Here is a 20,784-nt window from a genome sequence, read left to right on the forward strand (position 1 = left end):
TGAGGGATTTAGATTGTGTCGTGTTTGTGCTGAGAGATACTGCACGCTACAACTGAAGGACAAAGCCAGAAGATGAGATGTTGCCTGATGTTAGCTGCTCTTCTCTGCTTCATCACATGGGTGAACATTTCACATGCATGTGAGTACTGCAAAAAACATGAGGGATTTTTAATTGAGTCTATAATCTTAATATTTGGCAGGGTGAAATAAGGGTAATTATTCTTTCTTTCTCTGTATCTGTCTTGTGTAGCCCGTGGACAGGCGTCATGTTGTCTCAAGTTGAGCCAAACACGAATCCATCGTGATTATATTAAATCTTACTACAAACAGTATGAGGGTGTCTGTCCAATCACAGCGGTTGTGTAAGTAGTCCTGCAAATTTTCACTATACATAGTTCAGCCAAATCTGATCTTAAAACATACATCCACATGTACTCCCAGATAAATTATATATGTACATTCTGGGCTTGCCTGCATTACACTTACACATAAATGCAAACGTACAAATAAACAGTTTTTGTTTGGATCTGTCTGCGAGATTTCTGACACCTCTCACCACACATGCTAAGGACCTCCATATAGCATTAGCCTTTCTTTTTTAGTTATGTGTTATGCCTCTTTAACAAGGAAACATTTGTCAGAACTAAATTAAAGACAATATCAAAAAAGAATTATGAGACCAGTATTTCAAAATCCATTACAGGTTCATAACAATTCGTGGAAAGAGGATTTGCTCTGACCCTAACAGTGTCTGGGCAAAAACCACCATGGTGTTCCTGTACGGAAAGGACACAATACCACAGCAGATGGACTGGACACAGCAAAAAACAAATAAGAAGAGACCAACTGAAAAAGGATCAACAAGGCTGACTGAAAAAGGATCAACAAGTACCACCACACCTGCAGCGTCCAGTACAACAAAAAAAGGCACCACAGAAGGAATGGAGAAAAAGAAGGAGATACCAGAGGAAGAAGTTCAGCAGAGGGATGAAGAGGCAGAGGAAAAATTGAAAGTTACCATAAAAAGAAAACTGCTACCGGTTGGACTTGTCCTGCTATATAATTCATTAATAGTTAACTAACCTGAAACAAAAAAATACCTTTACATATTACCATTTCTATAATGAATAAATAAATAAATGTTGATCACACTTTGTTTTCATAAATGTGTATGTCAGTCACAGGAAAATAATTTTTGTGCAGATTTGTTACAAATAAATGGAACATAATGTGGAAATAGAATTGGCATGCTGTTGTATGTTGACTCTTACACGTACCTGTTCCCAGTAGCTCTCAATGTGTTTACACGCAATGCAGATACAAATATACAGGAAGGAAACCAACACACAACAAACAGCTCACTGATGAACAGCATAGATACAGCTGCTGATGTACAACAAGTAGGTATAGACAACACAAAATAACTAAAGCTCTACAAACAGACATATGTCAGTATTCTAATACATTAAATATTGAATATATTATGGTCTGGTTTGTGGCTATACTTTGCAAGTACTGCATGACAATGGCAAAAGAAAAAAATGTTATTACATCGACACGGGTGACTTTCTGTATATTTATTGTGAGACGACAAAAGGCAGCATGCACGCAGCAATTTGTAAATCTTTTGCCCAATACATGGTGTATTTGTTAAACTTTTATATGATTTGTATCAAAAATATGTCGTTTTGAAATTGGTCACTGCAGGGTTATTTCAGAGAAGCTGTTTTATATGAAATGGCATGTGGTCAAATGCTGTTCCGGTGTCTGCAATCATTTCCCTGGCTGTTTCCTAACCTCGGACGTGTATAAGTCCTGGAACGGTCTTGTCTTGTCTTGTCCGGTGCCTTATCCAAGTCAGCAGAGAGCAGATTGCTGCGATAATGTTGGTCATTTGTCATTCAGATATACTGGAACATAAAACATAATCTCACAGGTATTTTGGTTTATTGAGCATTATCAACATTGAGAATCTGTATGTTTGATACAACCTGCTGTGACGCACAAAAAATACCACAGAAACCCACAGAACTGAATGTCACAGTGAAGAACATCACAACACATTAAACACTGAAGCTGGTTGTGCTGATTTTAATGAAGTACTGCTTTTTAAATGTAACTGTAACTTTTCTTGTATCTGTTATATTTATAGTAAGTACTGTAGGCTTTTATCACTTTCTACTCTTGCTCTAATGGATACTTGCTAATAGAAACCTGCAGTTATTATAGAAAAATCTATTTTTTTCCTCTCTTGTCAGCCAAAGGACACTAGTAAACTAAACATGCAAATTTAAACATGCAAAACATGAAAGTTCATAAGAAACATAAGTAAGTAGCAACGTATTTTATATTTGTGTTTGGTGTCTGATAGGTATGTAGTAGTATGTGTGTAATATTTTTGATATTGTTTGTCAGGGGTGTGCTTGGTTTCATTTGAAACTGTGGGGTTGCCATGCCCACAGCCACCACATCCTGAACTCAGTCGAGCATGTGTCTGTGGTCACCTAGTTAAGCAGAAGAGGATTAGCAAGACTGTTTCCTCTCTTCTAAGAAAATTAATGTAACATTGAACATACGTAGATACAGACAGAACAATGGGTGAGAGGTACAACGCTTACTTATAAGAATACTTAAATTCCGGACAAGGCCAAACCCCGTTCTTATACAACTTACAAGAAAGAGGCATTCATGAGGTCAAGCCAGTTGTTTGCTCTGAACACATACAGGTGCATCTCAATAAATTAGAATATCATAGAAAAGTGTATTTATGTCAGCAATTCAATTCAAAAAGTGGAAGTAACATATTATATAGATCCATTACACACAGAATGAAACGTTTCATGTCTTAATTTATTTAATTTATTCTAATTGTAATGATTATGACATACATTTAATGAAGACCTAAAATTCAGTGTCTCAAAATTTTTCGGAATATTACAAAAGACCAACTTTAAAACGTATGTTTAATATGGAAATGTTGGCCTCTGAAAAGTATGTCCATCTATATGACTCAATACTTGGTTGGGGCTATTTGACTTGAACTACTGGAAATTGACTTTTCCATCATATTTCAATGTATTGAGATGCACCTGTATGCAGTAATTTATTTGGTGACTGCAAAGGAAAAAATGATTCATCTGGCTGGGTAATGTGTTCATACAATGTCCGGCTTTGGTTACATGACATGTGAGTGTGTGTCTAATACATGCTGTGCACTGGAAAGGTGTCTGTGGTTCACCCCATCAGGAGAAAAGTGCAGTCTCACACCGCTTCTTTTTGCTCCACACAACTTCCGACTGAACCTTACTCACTGGAATATTCCCAGCCCACAAGTCCCATGTGTGAGTATGAATAGTAATCCATAGCTGTTGTTGTGACTGCTGTCATGTTAAGTGCTTGAAGATGACAGAAACACGGCTCACGGCAGAGCTGAGGAAGAGCACAGTCCTTTGCAAAAACTGCTAGGTAGAAAAACAATGCAAGAGAGAAATTGACCTAATAAATATATATTAAATGACACGTATAGGATTATAACAAATTTACAGTGCATTCACTTAACTTATGTTTATTCGCACTCCAAGTAAGCATTGCGCTCACGCACTCAGCAGCACAGTCATTCACATGGCAACAATGGTGGGCCACTAATTCAGGCGAGGGGAGGGGAAAACCCATTGCACTGTGGTTCGAACAAATGTTGCATCAACCTCAAACCCTCTCCACTGTCAGCCCCTCTCACCTCCCCCAGCTGCAGCACAATGAGGCCGGGCTGTACTTTCTCTCTCCGCCCACGTGTAGTAAACGACGGTTTGTTGAATACCTTTTTTTTTTTTCTCTTAGCAGCACCACATGATGGAAAGATGCTACCCAAAAGCCCCCTGAGCTTCCACTTGGTCAACTTGAAGCCCACCATGTCGGTCATACCATTACAGTGGGGGTGAGGTGGAACATGGCGACCGCCAGAATGCATCGAAATGATTCAGCTGAGGTTACTATGAGTGATTCACACATGATCTCGAGGACTGACTTAACAGATGTTTGATTAATGAAAGTTGGGACAATGTCATTAAAAGGTCGTATGTGGTTAGAGAACCGAGTGGCAAAGAGTTTAATTTAGGAAAAAATCAAAGAAACAAAGAAAGTCCCATCAACTGAACTGCACCTCCCACACTTTATTCTGCTCTTGTTAATATGTTTCCATCTTAAGAACATAACTAATAATCCTGACCTCTCAAGCACTATCCCTCTGGGTGTCAGTGGAATATGACATTTATAGCACATTTACTCATGTACTTTTACACATACAGCATTTGCAGTGTAGTGAACTAAATGAGATGAAACTAGTAGCTCTACTACATTCTACAGTAACTTGCTGGTAGTTCAACTATGTTCATCTTTGCATTGTGATTCAAGTATAAATAACTTTGTAATGTTTGTGTTAGTATGTACTTAAACTTTAAACAATGAAGGAAATGCTAGTGAAGCCCAGGTAATATACTTGACCTTTCACCTTTGTGTCTTGTCTTGCAGTGATAACCCTCGTGCATCTTTATTAATAAACATTCAGAGCAGTTAAAGCATGCTATTTAAGGAGTTACCTGGCTGACTTAGTACTGTTTCTGGAAGGCAGCTGTCTTTCCAACTTTATGAGCAACAGTTTTCTGATTATTTCCATTTCATGCCACTTTATATACATCTATTTGCATATATTTCAGAGGAAATGTAATTTAGTTATCATTATCATCATCATTTATCATTTATCTGACAGCTATAGTTATATTTACTTTAAGATTTTACAAACAAAACATACAACCTGAATGCATCATTATTAAAGTACTAATAAAGTAAGATGTAATAATGACAGAAATGTTTTTATTTGGTTTTAAAACATTTTTATTGAGCAACTAAATTCAACGTACATTCCACATATACGTATATTCAAGACTCATTTTATAATGTAAGATTGAAATAGTAATGTAATAAATTAATATAAGGATACATTTTAGTTTTCTTTTAGTATTCTTACAGTCCGGTATTCCTACTTTGACTTCAGTAAAGGCTCTTAATATTTTTTGGGCTCAACTTTGTTTTCAGTCTTTGTGTTTTCTAGATGGTGAGATACAAACTGTAGCTGTTCTCCATACGCTCACTGTGGAACAGTGATTTATTCTGCAACTCACGACCCAGAAGCTGTTACGTTGTCACAACTTTTACTTGGTAATGTAACTCAGAATCATCAACAATGGAAGTAATGCATCATTTACATATTTACATTCATCAAACATCATATAATTGACAGTTATAAGGCAAATACAATAGATAACATTTTATGTAAGGACTGAAAATAGTATGAAAACATTCAAAGGTCTATGCAGCTCAAATAAGAATACTTGTATTTTAGTTTCAACAGTTGTGAATTATTGATTCAGCGGTGTTTGATGAGATACTGAGTTCTTTCCATCTATGTAGGCCATGCTGGTCTTAGTCCACACTCTTCCAGGGTCAGCGCAGATCCTTTTGCCTCTCAGCGTGATAAATCTATTGAAAGTCACAACAGAAAAGATACATTAATGTTGTAAGTAGTAGAAGTAAAACTAAATGGATCAAATCATGCTTACATAGTATCAAAAAAGCTGAAATTATGGACATAATACCCAACATTGAAGAGATTGGATGACTTACACCACTGCGTGTATGGGGCATGACGGTTTATATTGTTTGTAATAAACCACCAGAAAGTCTCGATGGATATTAGTGGTCGACAGCTTCAGACAACAACTGGCTACCGAACCTTTGAACAAAGACACAGAAGTCCATTATTATCATCATCTTTTTTTCCATAATCTTGAAATCATACATCCTATCATATGTGAAATATTACATAAATGGATAAAATGCACAAATCTTCACATCGTTCTTACCGTTTGCTGAGGCTGTAGGCACCATGATAGCTATAAGGAGAAACGAGAGAAAAGCGAGTCTCGTCATTTTGTGTCTCTGGCTCAAATGATGCTCTCGTCTTTGCTGTAACCCCTTTTTAAGCCCACCGACACAGTCAGCAGATTCATTGAGGCGACTTGCAAAGCGAGCATGCTGCACCTACAGATATGCATACGCCTGGAAAGTGGAGTACATGTTTCCTGCCACAGCGGCTCGCCGGCCTTCATACTTAGATTCACTGGTCTGAAGGTGTCGATACATGTTCCACTGCAGGAGGATGTGGTCTGTGTATGTATGATTATAGTAACAATTCAAATTATTGTGGAAAGGACCTGTAATACCTGTATCCATGAAATCACGATATCTTAAACTTGATCATAATGGTCAGTGAAAATGATGTAACACTGTCTCTGCTTTACTTCATTCATTTCAAAGGGAGCAAAGCACATTTAAAGTTACTTTTCTACATGGCCTGAATTTCCAGATTTTCATTTATTACTGTTACATGGATTTAAACAATTTAATTTACTTTTATGTGGTTTAGTTTAAAAAAATGTCTAATCACTTTAAATATATCATGTTTTTCATGTTAAATCTCAACCTGAAAAGTAACTAAAGCTGATGTAGATGAGTAAAAAGTACAATATTTGCCTCAAAATGTAGTGGAGTAGTAGTATAAAGTTACATAAAATGGAAATACTCAAGTTAAGTACTTAAAACTGTACAATACTAAGTACAATACTTGAGTAAATGTACTTAGTTACATTCCACCACTGTAAATAAGAATAGATCCACTGATAACCTGTTGGACTCTTTAGAACCTGGAAAACAAGACACACACTCAGAGAGGAAACCCAATGGCAAAGGTCAGAGTTGATTCCTTTACTCACTTTCTACTGTTACATAGAAGTTTTCTTCTGTTAGGTTTCTGAGGTTTGCTACTGATGCTGACATACTCAGTGCTGCAACCACAGTGCAAACAGAAGGAGAAAACATTTCAATATGCTGGTCTACATTTGCAGGCTATAGACAGATGCACATAGATGCACGGATACACCAAACCATGTGGCTCACTTTTACTAAAACCCACGTGAGTTGTGCTGTTCATCAACAGATTTCTTAAAACTTTCTTGCTCACGTGATAAACACAGTTAGAAGGGACAAGAACCTCAAAATTATTTCTCTAAAAAAAGATTAGTTTCACAGTAGACCAACCACTGTCACTACTTCTGACAGCAAAGTTTGAGGATAGTCATACTAAAAAAATGCAAGTTTATAACCTCAGTGGTGGAAAGTAACTAAGTACATTTACTCAAGTACTACACTTAAGTACACTTTCTAGTTATTTTTACTTTGCTGTTTATTTGATGAATGAAGTTACTATTAAGCTACTTGACGGACTAAGATTTTGTGACCATATAATCATAAACTCAAAAATGATAATAGATTAAATTGATTAAGCAACCTAGCTGGAGGCTCCCAGCTTTTCCAGCTGCAACATTAAAGTACATTAATATACCAGTGATATATTGAGCTACTCTGCATAATGAGGAGTCTGTTTTGACTTTTCGTACTTCATGTAGTGCTACATGTCTTTTACAGTCTATGATGTAGGCCTAAACGTTGACGTCAATATTTTTTAGTTATATTTATATTTTTATTAGTCAAGGAAATGGTTGCAGTTTTCCTAAATGTCCAACAGAGGGCGCTGGGCATATTCACAGACATCCGTTAGAAGAACGGAAGAAAACAAGAGTTCAGATAAATGCAAATGAGCTGGAAGGGAAAACGTTGCTATTTCAATTAAAAATTTTCCTCATAATTAATCAGGAACAGGTTTATTGTGTTTTAGGATGCTGTGGTTCATTAGAAGATTTCAGAAGAATCCAAATGTATAATTTTATTTATTAAAAAGGATCTGGTGAGTATCTTTTCTATGCTAATGCTAGCTTAGTGTAACCGGGTATAAGGGCGCCTATACTAGATGGATAATAAAATAATGACACGAATAGCTGTCTTCAACAGGAGAAGTCTCACTTTTATTCCTCTTCACAGCTTGCTTCCACAAACAATCAATACTTCCGGTCTATCCTTCACAATAAAACACTAATAGTGTAATGAATAATACCTGACAAAGCTCTACTAAGAGCTACCATAACAAAAACTAGGTTATATTAGCACAATGTTAGCTAACGTAAGCTAGGTAGTGTTAGCAAAGAACTTACATCTGTACTCTTTGATGTGGAAATGTTGTGTTGTAAAACCCTTCGTTATAAGTGAATGAAATGTGAATTTTATGTGTTACAGGGTTATAAGATATTGTCGTTTAATATTTATACAGTAGAAATGAACAATAGCTGTACTAACTGTTTTTATTGTGCTGTATGTAGGTTATATTTTCTGGTCAGGCTCTGCTGAGCAACATGATAGAGGAAACAGGGACCATCCCAGGATTTGGGCTTCAACATGATGGATTCTTCACTTGGATTACAGGTGGGTTTTAAAAACTGCGTGTGGCCCCTAAAATGATCTACAATTATGTAGAAAACAAAGTTTCCAGTTTGGTATTTGAAATGTAAATCAATTACACCAAAAGGGACAATCTTTTTACACTTTAAGACCTATATTTGTTATCGGACTGTTTTGAATTACTATTGAAAGTGAGGCAGTGAGGATTTCAGTTAGGGCACTGTGTTGGGACTGACGCATTGTCATTCATTCAAATGCCCAAATGACTGTGTTCATGATCTCTAGTGACTGAGAATTGTTAAAGGCTAGCACATGGCAGAAAACTGAACCCACAAAGCAGACCCAAAAACAGGAGATGATAAAATAGGCTTTATTTGCCACACACAAAAGGGACATGAACAGACTAAACAGGGGAAGTCGAGGGGGAAAACTCCAAGGCAGGAAGACAAGGGCAGGCTTAGCGACCGAGCAGAGCAGGTAGGTATGACGGGGCTGGAGACAAAAACAGAGGTTGAATCAAAAACCGAGGTGAGAATCCAAAAAACATCCAAGACAAAGAATAAACTAGTAGTTCTTCTGGGAGCCAGTACGGCAAGTTACCATGTGAGATACAACGACAAACTGGAGTCTGGAAGGGTGAACCGGAGTTAAATACTGCAGGAGATCGATTAGATGATGAGAGGCAGGTGTGGAAGCTGAACAGGTGAGGATCAATGAAGGAGTGGTTGCAGAAGTAGATCAGCCACGCCCAGCCTGCACAGACAGGGAAGACAGACAAAAACAAACACAGAACACGAAGGGCAGGGAAACACCAGAGGGCTGTTCCATCAGGGTGGCTAAACAAACCGCGGCTTCATTGGAAAAGCCTGGTTAGAATTAACACCAACTTTCACTTGAGGCTAAATCGGTTCCACTAACGCAGCTCAGCCATGTCTCGTCAACGATTACTCAACCAAGGCTTTACATTGCATGTACTGGTGCATTGTGCACCAGCGCAGAGTATATAAGCAGCCCGTATTAATCGATCGTGGAACAGCCGGGAGCAGTCAATAAGATGTCGCAAAAGTAGTGAAAATCAGCGCTGAAGGAGCTTTATGAAGAATATCAAGTGACGGTCACAATAACAGACAATACTACTGCCATTAACAGAGCCAGGGAGATGGCATGGCAAAAAAATGCAGATTGATAAAATGCACAAGTAATTCGATCCTACTTATTGTGTGATTTGTAGTTGTTAATAAATTATCAATTAGATCACTAGATTGATAAGAGTGGTTATATTATCAGGAGGCTGGATAATAACAGATGTATGTTCACAGTTAGGTGTAGGCTAAGTTGGGAGAACTCACAACTAAGATGAATTTACTGTAAATTGGCCTAACTGGGTGGAGTAACCCTGTCCTATATGAATTATTCTTTCTCAACAGGAGAAGTCTGAACTGACTATGACTCTTGTGTCTGTCTGGCACAAAACTGGAAGTAGTATGTTGCTACAAAAGCTTAGTAAACATGGTTTACTTTTAACCATGAGTGTGACCATTTCCTCACCTTAAAGTGGCTATAATCGTAGCTTTGTAACTTGTAGAAGTTCCAGATATGTCAGTAGCCAAAACGACAGTTACGATAGTTTTTTGTGTGATTTAATTGCCACGGATGGATCCAAAGGATGCTGAACTAACTACATCATGATGCCAGTTTCTAAACAAGTCTGAACTAATGCTTTGTCAGGTCTGTCCTCAAGATGACAAGCAAACAACTTTTAAAATGCTTGTTTTGTGAATGGACTTCTGCTCAATCTCAACGCTGATAGGTTGTTATGGCACAGGACCAAAAAATGTTTTAAAAAATCAGTTATTGCAGCTTTTTCCGATTATTATTGCACCTACAGCCATAGCTTTACCAGCTCTCATATCTGTTTTTCGAAAGAACTTACACTTATATGTTCTACCCATGGGAGCATTGGGAAACAAAAGACTGTAGGCAGTGAAAAACAGTGTGTTTTGTTATATAATTTGACCAAATTGTGGCCTTTGTTTTTGTGCGTACATGTTTTCATACAGCAGTAGTTTGTGTTTTACTCACTGTCCTTATAGAACCTTGATAGAGATGAATTAAGAGTTTCATTGACCTTCAACACATTACTTAGAAAGTGGTACCTCACCAGTTTGAACAAAGACAGCCCTTATCTCATGGGAACCAATGCTGTAGCAAAATCAGATTATACTACCAGATATAAAAATGAACACAAACTAAAATGAGCTCAGGAATTCAACTCTCCTGCAGCCATCGTGTCCCTGTCGAAGTTATCTTATCGTCAATAAGCACTGATGAAACTGTCGCCCTGGCACTTTTAAAATGACAATGTAAGTTAATTTTTTTTCAATGGGTCCATTATGTTTAATTGACTCTATCCTGTCCCTCCTTATGACAGCATGTTATCATGATTTAGCAATAATCGCTGATGTATCTGTGACTTTTGCCGCAGAGTGCTGAGCTCTGCAGGGCACCGATTCACTTTAAGATTGTTTGACTAAGTATTGTACTATATTCTTCTCTCATTTGGCAATAAGTTGGAGCCCATAAAGATAATGATATGAGAGAAGAGTAAGTCCTCACACAATCACAGTTTCAGTCTTGATTTAATCTTTTAGATTAATAGCCTTGAAGTAAAATAAAAACTTGTGAATGAGCCTCATAAAAAGGAGAACTTTCTTTTCCAATTCAAGGTTCAGAAAATTGTCATGTTTCGCAATTATCAACCTGCTTCCTTCCTCATTTAGAAGAACCGTTTCTGCTTTTCATTGGAAAGAATTTTTAACGTTTCATTCACCAAATCCAGTAAATACATGCCTTTGTAATTCTATTTCAGCTGACTCTGCTGCCAACAGAGCATGCTGGCTTTCCTAAACTGTAGAGCTTTACTGTAAACCACTTTTACATGCAGTTTTTCCAAATTACTACTATAAACATCAATGATTTTCTGAAGAGTGGAAGCAAATGTGACTCTTCATTTTGCCTGTGAATTGTTTCACAAACATAATAATATATTTTTATGTTATCATTAAGCACATTAATCAATAACACATAAACTAATAAAGAGTCATTCTGTAATAAATTGACTGAATTGAAATGACAGTTTGGTGATTTATAAACCAAGTGAAATATAGACTATAAAGTTTAAGAAGTGCATCATAACTTTGTGAAGCCTTCTTGTTAAAATATATTAATACTGTTTATTTGAGAGGCTAATAAGGATTATTTATTGATAACAATGACAGTGATTTTCTCATCCTGAAATGTATGGATGTTAGAACCATTTAAAGCACAATATATTATTTCTTATTCAAAGCTTTTTTGTTAATGTGAATCTTAGCTCTTAATTACTACACGGTTGCCCATAAAGTTGGAATAATTTAGTTTTCAGACACAATCCTTTGTTAATTGTTGTTTCATTTTCAATGACATATGTTTGGAAGAGAATGATTAATAAAGTGTTGAGAAGATATACACTTTATCTGTCAAGAATAAATCACATTGACACAATCATTTCATGAAAAGAGGTAAGAAATATTTTATTCCAACTTCATGGGTGACCGTGTACCTTAGACCCCATATAAATGCCTTCTGTGGTTACCAAGTAAACTAAAACACAAATACATGTCTGAGAAACATAAATCCTGCATATAAACTATGTGGTGGTTTTACCCTCTTTTTTAAGGGTAATCAACATGTCCTGTCCTTTGCATAGCCGACACTCCTTTGACCCCTGCGAAGCAAAATACTGTCTAAGAGAGGGAAGGGAAACAAGCTTTCTTGAGAAGTTATGCTTTAGGAATCATCAAGTCTGAGATCACAGGTTCTGCTATTTTGAAAGCCTGGTTCCTGCCCAAAAACTTTACCAAAGCAGCAACCTAATCATGCCCAGGTTCCTGGCATTTTGTTGCCAATTATGACTGTGAGTTTTTTCGCTTCACAGAAACCTGAAATCTCTGGTGGTTTTATAATCTGCCCTTGGGTTTAAATATTGTTTTGTGTGGTAAATAAGGCTACATTCCAACATAGAAACTTGTGGGTGGAGATGAGCTCTAGTTATGCAATTCCTGCTAGTCATAAATAGGGTCTACAAAGGTTGCAGATGACTTCAACCACTTCAAGGGACTACATATATATATATATATATATGTGTATAGCGTTAATTTAAAACATTCAATGATTATTTAAAGCAAACAACCAGACAAATCCAATAAATTCGATTTTTGAACCAACTCGTGTGTTGTTAACTGGCAGCCTTGTTTAACTGGCAGCGAGAAACCAGATTCTGAGTCTTTTTGGCAGTTGTTTGGTGTTTGGCAGCTTTTATAACGCTGCAACTACACTGAAGTGAAAAACCTCCCCAGTTGGTTTGTGGTAAACAGATATTATTCACCATATCAAGCAATACATTTCTAGTTTCAAAGTAGTTTTTTTAACCTTTTACACTGTCTTGATTGTCTAAATCATGAAGGTCGCCTTTGAACAAGTCGAGACTTGTAACTGAAAGGACAGAGCATGCAAGGATAAATGACCAAATTTGGGTTGAGGATGCTCGGAAATTTGCGGTAGAAAGCCAGAGGATATCCTTCCTTCCCCTTTTCTTGCCCCTGTACTGACCATGACAGTCAGCAACAGAAAGCAGGTTGGATAGAAAAAGAAAGAAAAATGACACATTGGAAAGAGTGAGTTGTCACATGATGCTGCCTTAACATTCTTGCTGAAATCAGCAGGATTTATTGATGCAATATTTTAAGATGGAGACTGTAAATGCAATACAGAGCATATAGTGAACTGGCTAATACAGAATGTTACTGCTACAACTGTAATACAGAATAACATAAATACCTATCCATCCATCCATCCAATGTATTTAATCATTCTCTAGTGTATTTAAATATGCTGATCTAGTGTAACATTTATAGCAGCACTGACACTGACTTTGCAAGCAGGGAATTCAATTTCTTATTCACCTAAACTTGCATGTCTTTGGACTGCAGAAAGAAACAATCTAAGGAAAAACATGAACATGGTATGGATATGTAAACTTCTCAGCAGATTTATAAGAATATCAAACACAGCTGAACCTGCTCAAATGAAATCTACTATATTAGCAGTTTAAGGCAGTTTCATTAGTTTTTTTGTACATTCATGTGTTTAACTTTTAGTAATATGTCACTTGTAGTGATAAAAGTAATTGAAAAAGTCATAAAAGTAAGTCTTGAAGAATGACTGCACTGTAGCCTTTATTTTTAATGATTATAATTTCCCAGACCGTGTGATGATGAAATCACAAAAAAAGGAAATAGTCGTCTACAGCATCATCCAAGTGGATACCCCACCCTGATGCGCACACAATATGTAGAAAGCACTCAGACACATTTTCATCCGGTGAAGTTTGTCCTGGTTCCTCTTTTCGCGGTATAAAACCTCAACGTCTGGTCCGAGAAAGTCAGTCGCCGCTCTCAGCCAGATCAGACAATCAGCTTCTGCAAAGAACCTCTGGAGCACCTCACGCAGTAACCATGCAGCTGTGCATCACAAGACTGGCATTCCTGGCTCTCTTCGCCGGCGTTCTGGCAATGACAGTAACGGCCTCTGGTAAGTGCCCTTAAGTCAGAGATCCTGTGCACTTTTGAAATCCTTGACTTTTAATGAAAATGTAGGCTAACAATGCATTTTATTATATTTGATGCTGCAAATGAAAGTGATGCATGCTCATAACAACCTATTGTTTGTTTTCTGCAAAACAGACAAGAAGATAATCGAATGTTGCAAATCGGTCAGCATCGTAAACGTCACGGCTCCCATCTTGGGCTACAGGATCCAGAGGAAGAACCTCCCATGTGTCCGTGCTGTCATGTAAGAAATATCTCCTTATTTTATTAAATAGTAAGTTATGAGTTAAAAGTTCTTCATGAAAATTTGTTTCAGGCATTTTGATCAATCTTCATTTTTTTCCTCACAGATTTGAGACCACTGAGGGAGAAGTCTGCAGCCATTGGAGACAGGACTGGGTGTTTGAGAAGATAAAGGAGCTAGAGTGAGTAGGCCTCAGTCTCCAGTATTGACCATTTTTAGTTGTTTGCTTCAGACAAGCATGCTCAGTGGCAGCACAACTGTTATTTAACTGTTTCTCTTGTTTGTGTTTTACAGGCAGGCCCGCAGAGCAAAGAACTCGACTCCTGCTCCTACAACCTCCAGCCATTAGAAAGCACTCCTCACCAACATCATATATTTATAAGAAAATGGCTTAAAATAATTTAATATATTTAAAATGCTTGCTAATGTTATTCTGTAATATTTAATATTTATTTCTCCTGTCCTGTTTCTTTATAAGTACATGTGCTGTTTCTTCGGCTAATACAAGATGTCTGTTTGCTCTGAAAAAAATAAATATTTTGTCCTTTATCCACATGTGTCGTTGTCATTGTTTGACATTGAAATCAGCTGTGGTAGCTGTGCTCATCAAATTACCATCAAAACCTCATGATGCAGCTGACACAGGCTTAGTGTTTTACAGATCGATTGTGCCATCTAGTGGGCGTTTGAAATAACTTCAGGACAGTTTGGATAAGAAGAGCGTGTCATTGAGGGAGTCACCTTGTCTGACTTGAGCACCAACCCCTTGGGGTGCTGATCTGAAATAGAACCAGAGACTGCCTCCCTGTCAGTCAAGTCATGCATTTGCATGAGCTCGGGGGGGCAGGACAGCTCATGGAAAAGTTTGTAGACACCTTCCAGCAGATGTGCTGGCAGCATCCTTCTCCAAGTACAGCAGGCACACATGTCACGCCACTGAAACACACACCATGCACAGCAGCAGTCTGCACAAGATGTGGGCCCTTTATCCAGACAATATAAGTTTATTATTGTGAAGCGTCTTACCCACTCAGTCAGGCCATTAAATGTTACTTGGAAATATGTTTAGCGATTAGTTTAAAGCAGTACGGCTAAAAATGGTGACAATTTTAAAAAACGTTTAAATGAAATTAAAACAGTATGTTAGCCATTAAATTATAGATCACACTGCAGTGAGACAGCTTTGTTGGTTGATTAAATGAATGTTGACAACACTGTTGGAGCATAATAAAGTACATTTATTTGTTTATGAGAACTGGTAGGAAAAAGAGATGACTGGTTGCTCTGTATACTCAACCGTAGATCAAAAATGTGTCCGGATCTCTTGGAAAACAGGATAAACAAGGCAATCCAGGCACTAATATGAAAATATTAAAAAGCATTTATTATAGTAGGTAAATTATTAAGTTGATACAAGTTGATCAGCATGTTTTGACCACTGTTGGTCTTATTTAAAAGCCCTTGCTTCAAACATAGCTTTTTAATGATTTAGCAACTACAATACAGGCTTTTTAATTTTTCCTTCAATTAAATTAATTTGTTTTTATATCCTGGAGTGCCTGGATTGCATTCCTGTTTATTATGAGAATAGCTATTGGCATATTACTTGATTAAGCAGCAGATTCATAGCAGGCAATGAAACAGTATAGTCCCAAAAGCATGATCTAACAAACAGAAACATTCCCATAAACATTTGCTAAATGACAAAGCATATAATATACATCAGTAGTATCAAAGCTGCTCTTCCCTGGTCCCCCTTAAATCATGATTATATGCTGATGCTCCATATGTTAAGGCAAGAAAAAATTATTAGATTTTTTTTTTAATTCTTAACTTTTTCAGAGATATCATCCCCAACATGACTAGATTACAGTTGGTTCAATTTATTTCAAACATACCTTCTAATTGTCATTTCTGTAACACAAATGATTAAATTCCAATTCAAGACCGAGGCCTGATTTGTCCTAATAGAAAGTGTCGGTGCTGTTGAGGGTGCTGAGGGTCTCTGTGGTGCTGACGAAAGATTCGCTTCCATCATTAAACCGAGGCTTTGCACCTTTCCTCATCGCAGTTTCAGCTGCAGCAGAGCCGGTCTTGGACATCTTCTTTAGTTTTAAACTATAAAGAGATAAGTAGAGTTTTTACTCACAATGCCCCCAAAACAAAAGAAGCACTTCACACACAAAGCTTGTCCTGATTTAAAGGTCCATGTCAGGACTGAAACTTGTTGGTATTTAAAAAGTGAGTAGGAGTCTCATACCTGAGTAAGTCCAGAATTTTCCTCACCCACTCGTCTTTCCGTGTCGCACATATCTCATTCTTCTTAACTGTGTAGAAACTACAATTGTGAGAAAAAATAATCAGACACATAGAGAGCACTTTATTGGTGATCAAATGTATCATTTTTTGATAATGACCCCAAATGAAGCATTTTTGATCACTTACCTTGGGGAAGTTCTCTTCAAAAGGATTTTCTTTATCCCAAAATAAGCCATGTTTATCAAATGCATCAGTATTTACTTTGTCTTATGGTAACACAATGGCAGGAACTCTAAAGAGGTCTAACATTGTATGATTTATAACATGAAATATCTGATCAAACAGTAAGTAAACTGATATAAGTGTCTGACTAAGTATTCAGTCCCAGCTTTGGGTACGCTTTACTTGGTATTCAAAAAGTACTGATGTTTGATACCCGGCTCTTTTGTGAAATTGGATTTTGTCAATCTTAAAGCCGAGACAGCTTGCGTAGAAATCGTTTATAAATATAATTTATGGAGATACGGAGCAGATCAAACAGCTGCCTTTCTAGAGTCAAGAAATCCGCAGTAATTAGTTTTGATAGTAAAATGTGGTGGTAGGCCAGATCAAATGGCTTATTTTCATGGCAATAAATTCCGCAGAAACAACGTTAGTACTGTTTTCCACAAAAGGATTACCAATCAATGCAATCAGTTAGTGTTCCCCAGCCGTTTCATAAAGGATTGACAGTGATATTTAAATATCGTACTATAGAAGAGAGTCTTACATGATCGCCTCAATGTTGCAGTTTTCCTTGGTGGTTTGTTCTCTGTAGCCCTTTATACGCTGGAAGGGTATCGGCTTCCTATTGTATTGCCTACAACAGGCTCTGCCCACACGGGAACCCACTCCACACACACACACACACACATCACATTATTAGCTGATCGGTTCTTTTTAGGGTTTAAATGTAATATCGAATGTCTTTTCATGTGATTGACAAGCAGTCAAATGTGGTGAATAAACTTACTGGCAGCTGGAGCTGGACCGAGCAGGCCCAGTATGAAGCAGAGGAGAACGGTTGTCACAGCAATTACACCTCTGGGAGCCATCTTAACAATGTGAAGAGCCAGCAGAGAAAAGACTGAATACATATTGTTCACACACACACACATATATATATACCTATGATAGTGTTGTGGTTTTTTGTTATCTCCTTGATTGAGGACAGGAAGCCCACTGTTGCATCATGGCAGCCAAAGTTGCACGCATTGCACTTTGATCACAAAAATGAAGCCTCTCTGTTGCCGTTATGCAACTCCTAGATGTGTTTATGTGGGCATGTGAGAGTATCACAGGCGAGCTGGTGTATTGATGCATTAGGTCCATACCATCTCCTTGGGCTCTCATGTATATTTATGCTTTTTGGGCTCATAATTGTGCTGTGAAGTTCTTCATATACAGCGCAGCAGATTCTCATCGTCACATTGTCTTCGCTTCATTTACTTTTCTCCAAAGCTACGGTATATTATTGCATATTTAGCTCTCAGTGCATATGCATGCATAATTGTGCTTAAATGTAATTTGTTATACAAAATATTGCCCTCATAGTGCTTCATATATTTTCACAAAAGTGACTGTAATATCCATTGTCGTAATTTGACATTGGCGCTTAAAGCTGGAGTCGGGGTGTTTTACATAATCAGCAATCTTGAGATTGTTTTGTGGTGAGAACTGATGTAGTATGAGAGGCTTGTCAAAACCCCCCTCCTCGTTAGTATGACCTATTTAGTCTGCAGAAAGCTGACAACTCCAAATCTAGCTCAGCTGACCTAGATAGGCACAACATCTTCAAGTTGTAAATGCTCTATAGCGTACTGTACAAATCAAAATCTTCATGGAAATGACTAAAAACCAACTCCTCCTGCTCAGTAAAATACTATGAATGCTTCATGAATGAATTCATGAACAGTCACCATGGGTTTTCTCTTACCCCATTTACATGTAAAGCATGTGATCGCATTAAGATATTTTGCCAGGCAATGCATAAACTAAACGCAAAAACTAAAATGTGACGATTCATTTATTTAAACTGATCCCTGAGGGAGAAATCCATTTTTTCCCCTGTTCACAAGGAAATCAAGACTGTAAAAGCCAGAAAAGAATTCAGACCACTATAGCTGGTGGGGCTTCACTGAATCTTGCTCAAGGGCACTTCAGAAATGCAGATGCTTGCTGTCATGGCAACGAAAACAGCTGGAGGCCGGGCTTCCAGTTGAATAAGTCTCACCACATGTAGCTGTGATTTATACGTGTTTATATGCCCAAAATGTTTTGATTTTTCATCACTTGCACCAACAGATATTAATTGAAGTGATTCAGCTTCATAGTAACATTTCCCCTTTAGAAAGGAATGCATCTTTGAGCGTACAGGGATCCACTAGAATTAATAAAACAGGAAAGAAATGAGCTGATTTGACAAGTTACTCCTGCTAGTGTTTATAATGTGTATAATGTATATCTTTTAATGGAAATAACTGTCATAAGGAAGCACACTCTTGCAGCTGTAATAGCTGCGTTGATAGAGTTGTCAGATTAGAATACTTATGAAGCTTATATACTCATACTGCATTTATGATAACAATATATATCATGATATAGCATGTTTATGATAATACATAATTATTAACCATGTGCCTTTTTATACAATAATCTATATGAAATAACCACATACTAAAGCATATTTTGGTATACTCCTGTTTGAATTAAATACTTGACAAATGAAAAGTGCTGACTATTTTCCCATTTAATTACCTTTACTGCAAGTTGAACAAAACAGTTTCTAGTGAAATTATGGAGAAAAAAAACATCATAAATATACATAAATGCATTTTTCTGAGAAGCTTGAATTAGTATGTGCATGTTATTATCAATTTAGACGATTACATTTTGTATCACGATATCTCGATACATGATTTCATCATGATAGGATTCCATTGAAAGATGATAAGCATCAAAAGCATCACACAGATCTACTTAATTTAAAGCGATGCACTTTTGTCCGTTTTCACTGAATAACTGACTGGAATACGTTAAATATAATTTACCAAAATGTTGAATATTTGTTTAGTTGTGTGTGGCAGTGCACTACAACATTATGATCACATTTATTTTTCAAAATTATTTTTATTTGATTCTTTTATATATTGAACCTGTTTTAGTAGTTTTAAGATGGTTGTGCTGGTTATTCACTTCTTTCATATAACTGATTCAAATCTCTATATATTTCTATTTAGTTTTTCTGCTTATTATGTTACTCTTATCCTACTTTGTTCAGCTTGATTATATTTTAAGTTCAAGAAAATCTTTAGAATCGTTAGATAACTTTAAAAAAATAAATAATAATGATAATAAATGCTTGTTTGCAAAGTCAATGACTAATCGTGTTAAATGACCATGATCCTGTCTTGTCTGATCGAGTGAGCCTAAATTAGTTTTAAGTGCTCTGAGCTTTGTCATTTCGTGACAGTTTCGCAGATCATGACTCATTATGTTCTTGTTATGACTTGCCCAACTTGAGGCCTCCTTGAAACCTCCTCTGTCCTTCGTCTTGGCAGTCAGGCCCACGCATCTTAATTTAGCACGTCACACAAACTCATGCTGCGTTTGACGGTGTCCAGCAGCAGTTTGTGCAGCCTGCACCCATAGGGGGGCGGTGTTGGTATGGGCCACTGATGGATGTCAAGCAAGACCAAAAAAAAGTTGTGAAGTGAATATCCCAGCCCGACTGTCTTTCATAACAGCAGGAGGGATTGCTGGTCTTATGTGAAATGCAAATCAGTTTCAGATAGTTTCAGCACTTCTTTACACTAATGTCATCCAGCAGCAGAGAAGAAGTTAATTTAACAGTGCAAAGTGATAGTAAACATTCTCCCAAATCGTGTCGTCAACACAGTGACAATGTTTTCACAAGTTCAGGGGCAGCTGATATCCTGACTTCTAAGCCACCCTATCTTTGTGTGTTTGTGATTATGTTTGTTGACCTGTTTTGACTGAAGATAAAGGAACAGGTAACATGATAAACTGGACAATTGTCTCGTTTGACAACTTAATCTCTGCTAATCCTTCGTAAAACACAGCCTTTGTATCTTCATCCTGTCTTTCCGCAATGAAAGACAAACAAACAAACATACGCACGCACACACACCCACACACACACTTTCCTGTCAGGTTAAAGTCCTACTT

At 37.1% G+C, this 20,784-nt stretch overlaps 4 protein-coding genes across 4 annotated transcripts in view; 2 read left to right on the forward strand and 2 right to left on the reverse strand.

Annotated features, from left to right (window-relative positions):
- LOC131980258 (monocyte chemotactic protein 1B-like) lies at window positions 1–2,332 on the forward strand. The gene is made up of 4 exons (XM_059344473.1): window positions 1–139; window positions 251–362; window positions 704–795; window positions 2,274–2,332. The coding sequence occupies exons 1-4, from the start codon at window positions 73–75 to the stop codon at window positions 2,330–2,332; spliced, it is 330 nt and encodes a 109-aa protein (XP_059200456.1). The 5' UTR covers window positions 1–72.
- A 2,538-nt stretch (window positions 2,333–4,870) lies between these two features.
- LOC131980790 (monocyte chemotactic protein 1B-like) lies at window positions 4,871–5,985 on the reverse strand. Its single transcript, XM_059345089.1, has 3 exons — window positions 5,919–5,985; window positions 5,680–5,788; window positions 4,871–5,535 (listed from the first exon to the last, which is right to left on the reverse strand). The coding sequence occupies exons 1-3, from the start codon at window positions 5,983–5,985 to the stop codon at window positions 5,415–5,417; spliced, it is 297 nt and encodes a 98-aa protein (XP_059201072.1). The 3' UTR covers window positions 4,871–5,414.
- A 1,724-nt stretch (window positions 5,986–7,709) lies between these two features.
- Window positions 7,710–20,784, forward strand: part of LOC131980055 (ephrin type-A receptor 4-like) — a 49,582-nt gene continuing 36,507 nt past the window's right edge. The window contains exons 1-2 of the mRNA XM_059344203.1: window positions 7,710–7,858; window positions 8,328–8,430. The gene's annotated coding sequence lies outside the window, so the exon portion shown is untranslated. The remainder of the gene's footprint in view (window positions 7,859–8,327; window positions 8,431–20,784) is intronic.
- Window positions 15,589–17,698, reverse strand: LOC131980056 (C-C motif chemokine 26-like). Its single transcript, XM_059344204.1, has 4 exons — window positions 17,570–17,698; window positions 17,327–17,447; window positions 16,559–16,636; window positions 15,589–16,416 (listed from the first exon to the last, which is right to left on the reverse strand). Exons 1-4 carry the CDS (start codon window positions 17,691–17,693, stop codon window positions 16,263–16,265), a joined length of 477 nt encoding a protein of 158 aa, XP_059200187.1. The 5' UTR covers window positions 17,694–17,698; the 3' UTR covers window positions 15,589–16,262.

The sequence above is a fragment of the Centropristis striata genome, chromosome 11 (assembly GCF_030273125.1).
Source record: "Centropristis striata isolate RG_2023a ecotype Rhode Island chromosome 11, C.striata_1.0, whole genome shotgun sequence".
NCBI lineage: Eukaryota > Metazoa > Chordata > Actinopteri > Perciformes > Serranidae > Centropristis > Centropristis striata.

Coding starts and splice junctions, on each gene's coding strand:
- LOC131980258 (XM_059344473.1), top strand. CDS start 73: ATGAGATGTTGCCTGATGTTAGCTGCTCTTCTCTGCTTCATCACATGG. Junction 140..250: donor GGTGAACATTTCACATGCAT/GTGAGTACTGCA, acceptor TGTCTTGTGTAG/CCCGTGGACAGGCGTCATGT. Junction 363..703: donor TGTCCAATCACAGCGGTTGT/GTAAGTAGTCCT, acceptor AATCCATTACAG/GTTCATAACAATTCGTGGAA.
- LOC131980056 (XM_059344204.1), bottom strand. CDS start 17,693: ATGTATTCAGTCTTTTCTCTGCTGGCTCTTCACATTGTTAAGATGGCT. Junction 16,637..17,326: donor TGCAACATTGAGGCGATCAT/GTAAGACTCTCT, acceptor TCACAATTGTAG/TTTCTACACAGTTAAGAAGA. Junction 16,417..16,558: donor AAAATTCTGGACTTACTCAG/GTATGAGACTCC, acceptor ATCTCTTTATAG/TTTAAAACTAAAGAAGATGT.
- LOC131980790 (XM_059345089.1), bottom strand. CDS start 5,985: ATGACGAGACTCGCTTTTCTCTCGTTTCTCCTTATAGCTATCATGGTG. Junction 5,789..5,918: donor GCCTACAGCCTCAGCAAACG/GTAAGAACGATG, acceptor CTTTGTTCAAAG/GTTCGGTAGCCAGTTGTTGT. Junction 5,536..5,679: donor TGCCCCATACACGCAGTGGT/GTAAGTCATCCA, acceptor GACTTTCAATAG/ATTTATCACGCTGAGAGGCA.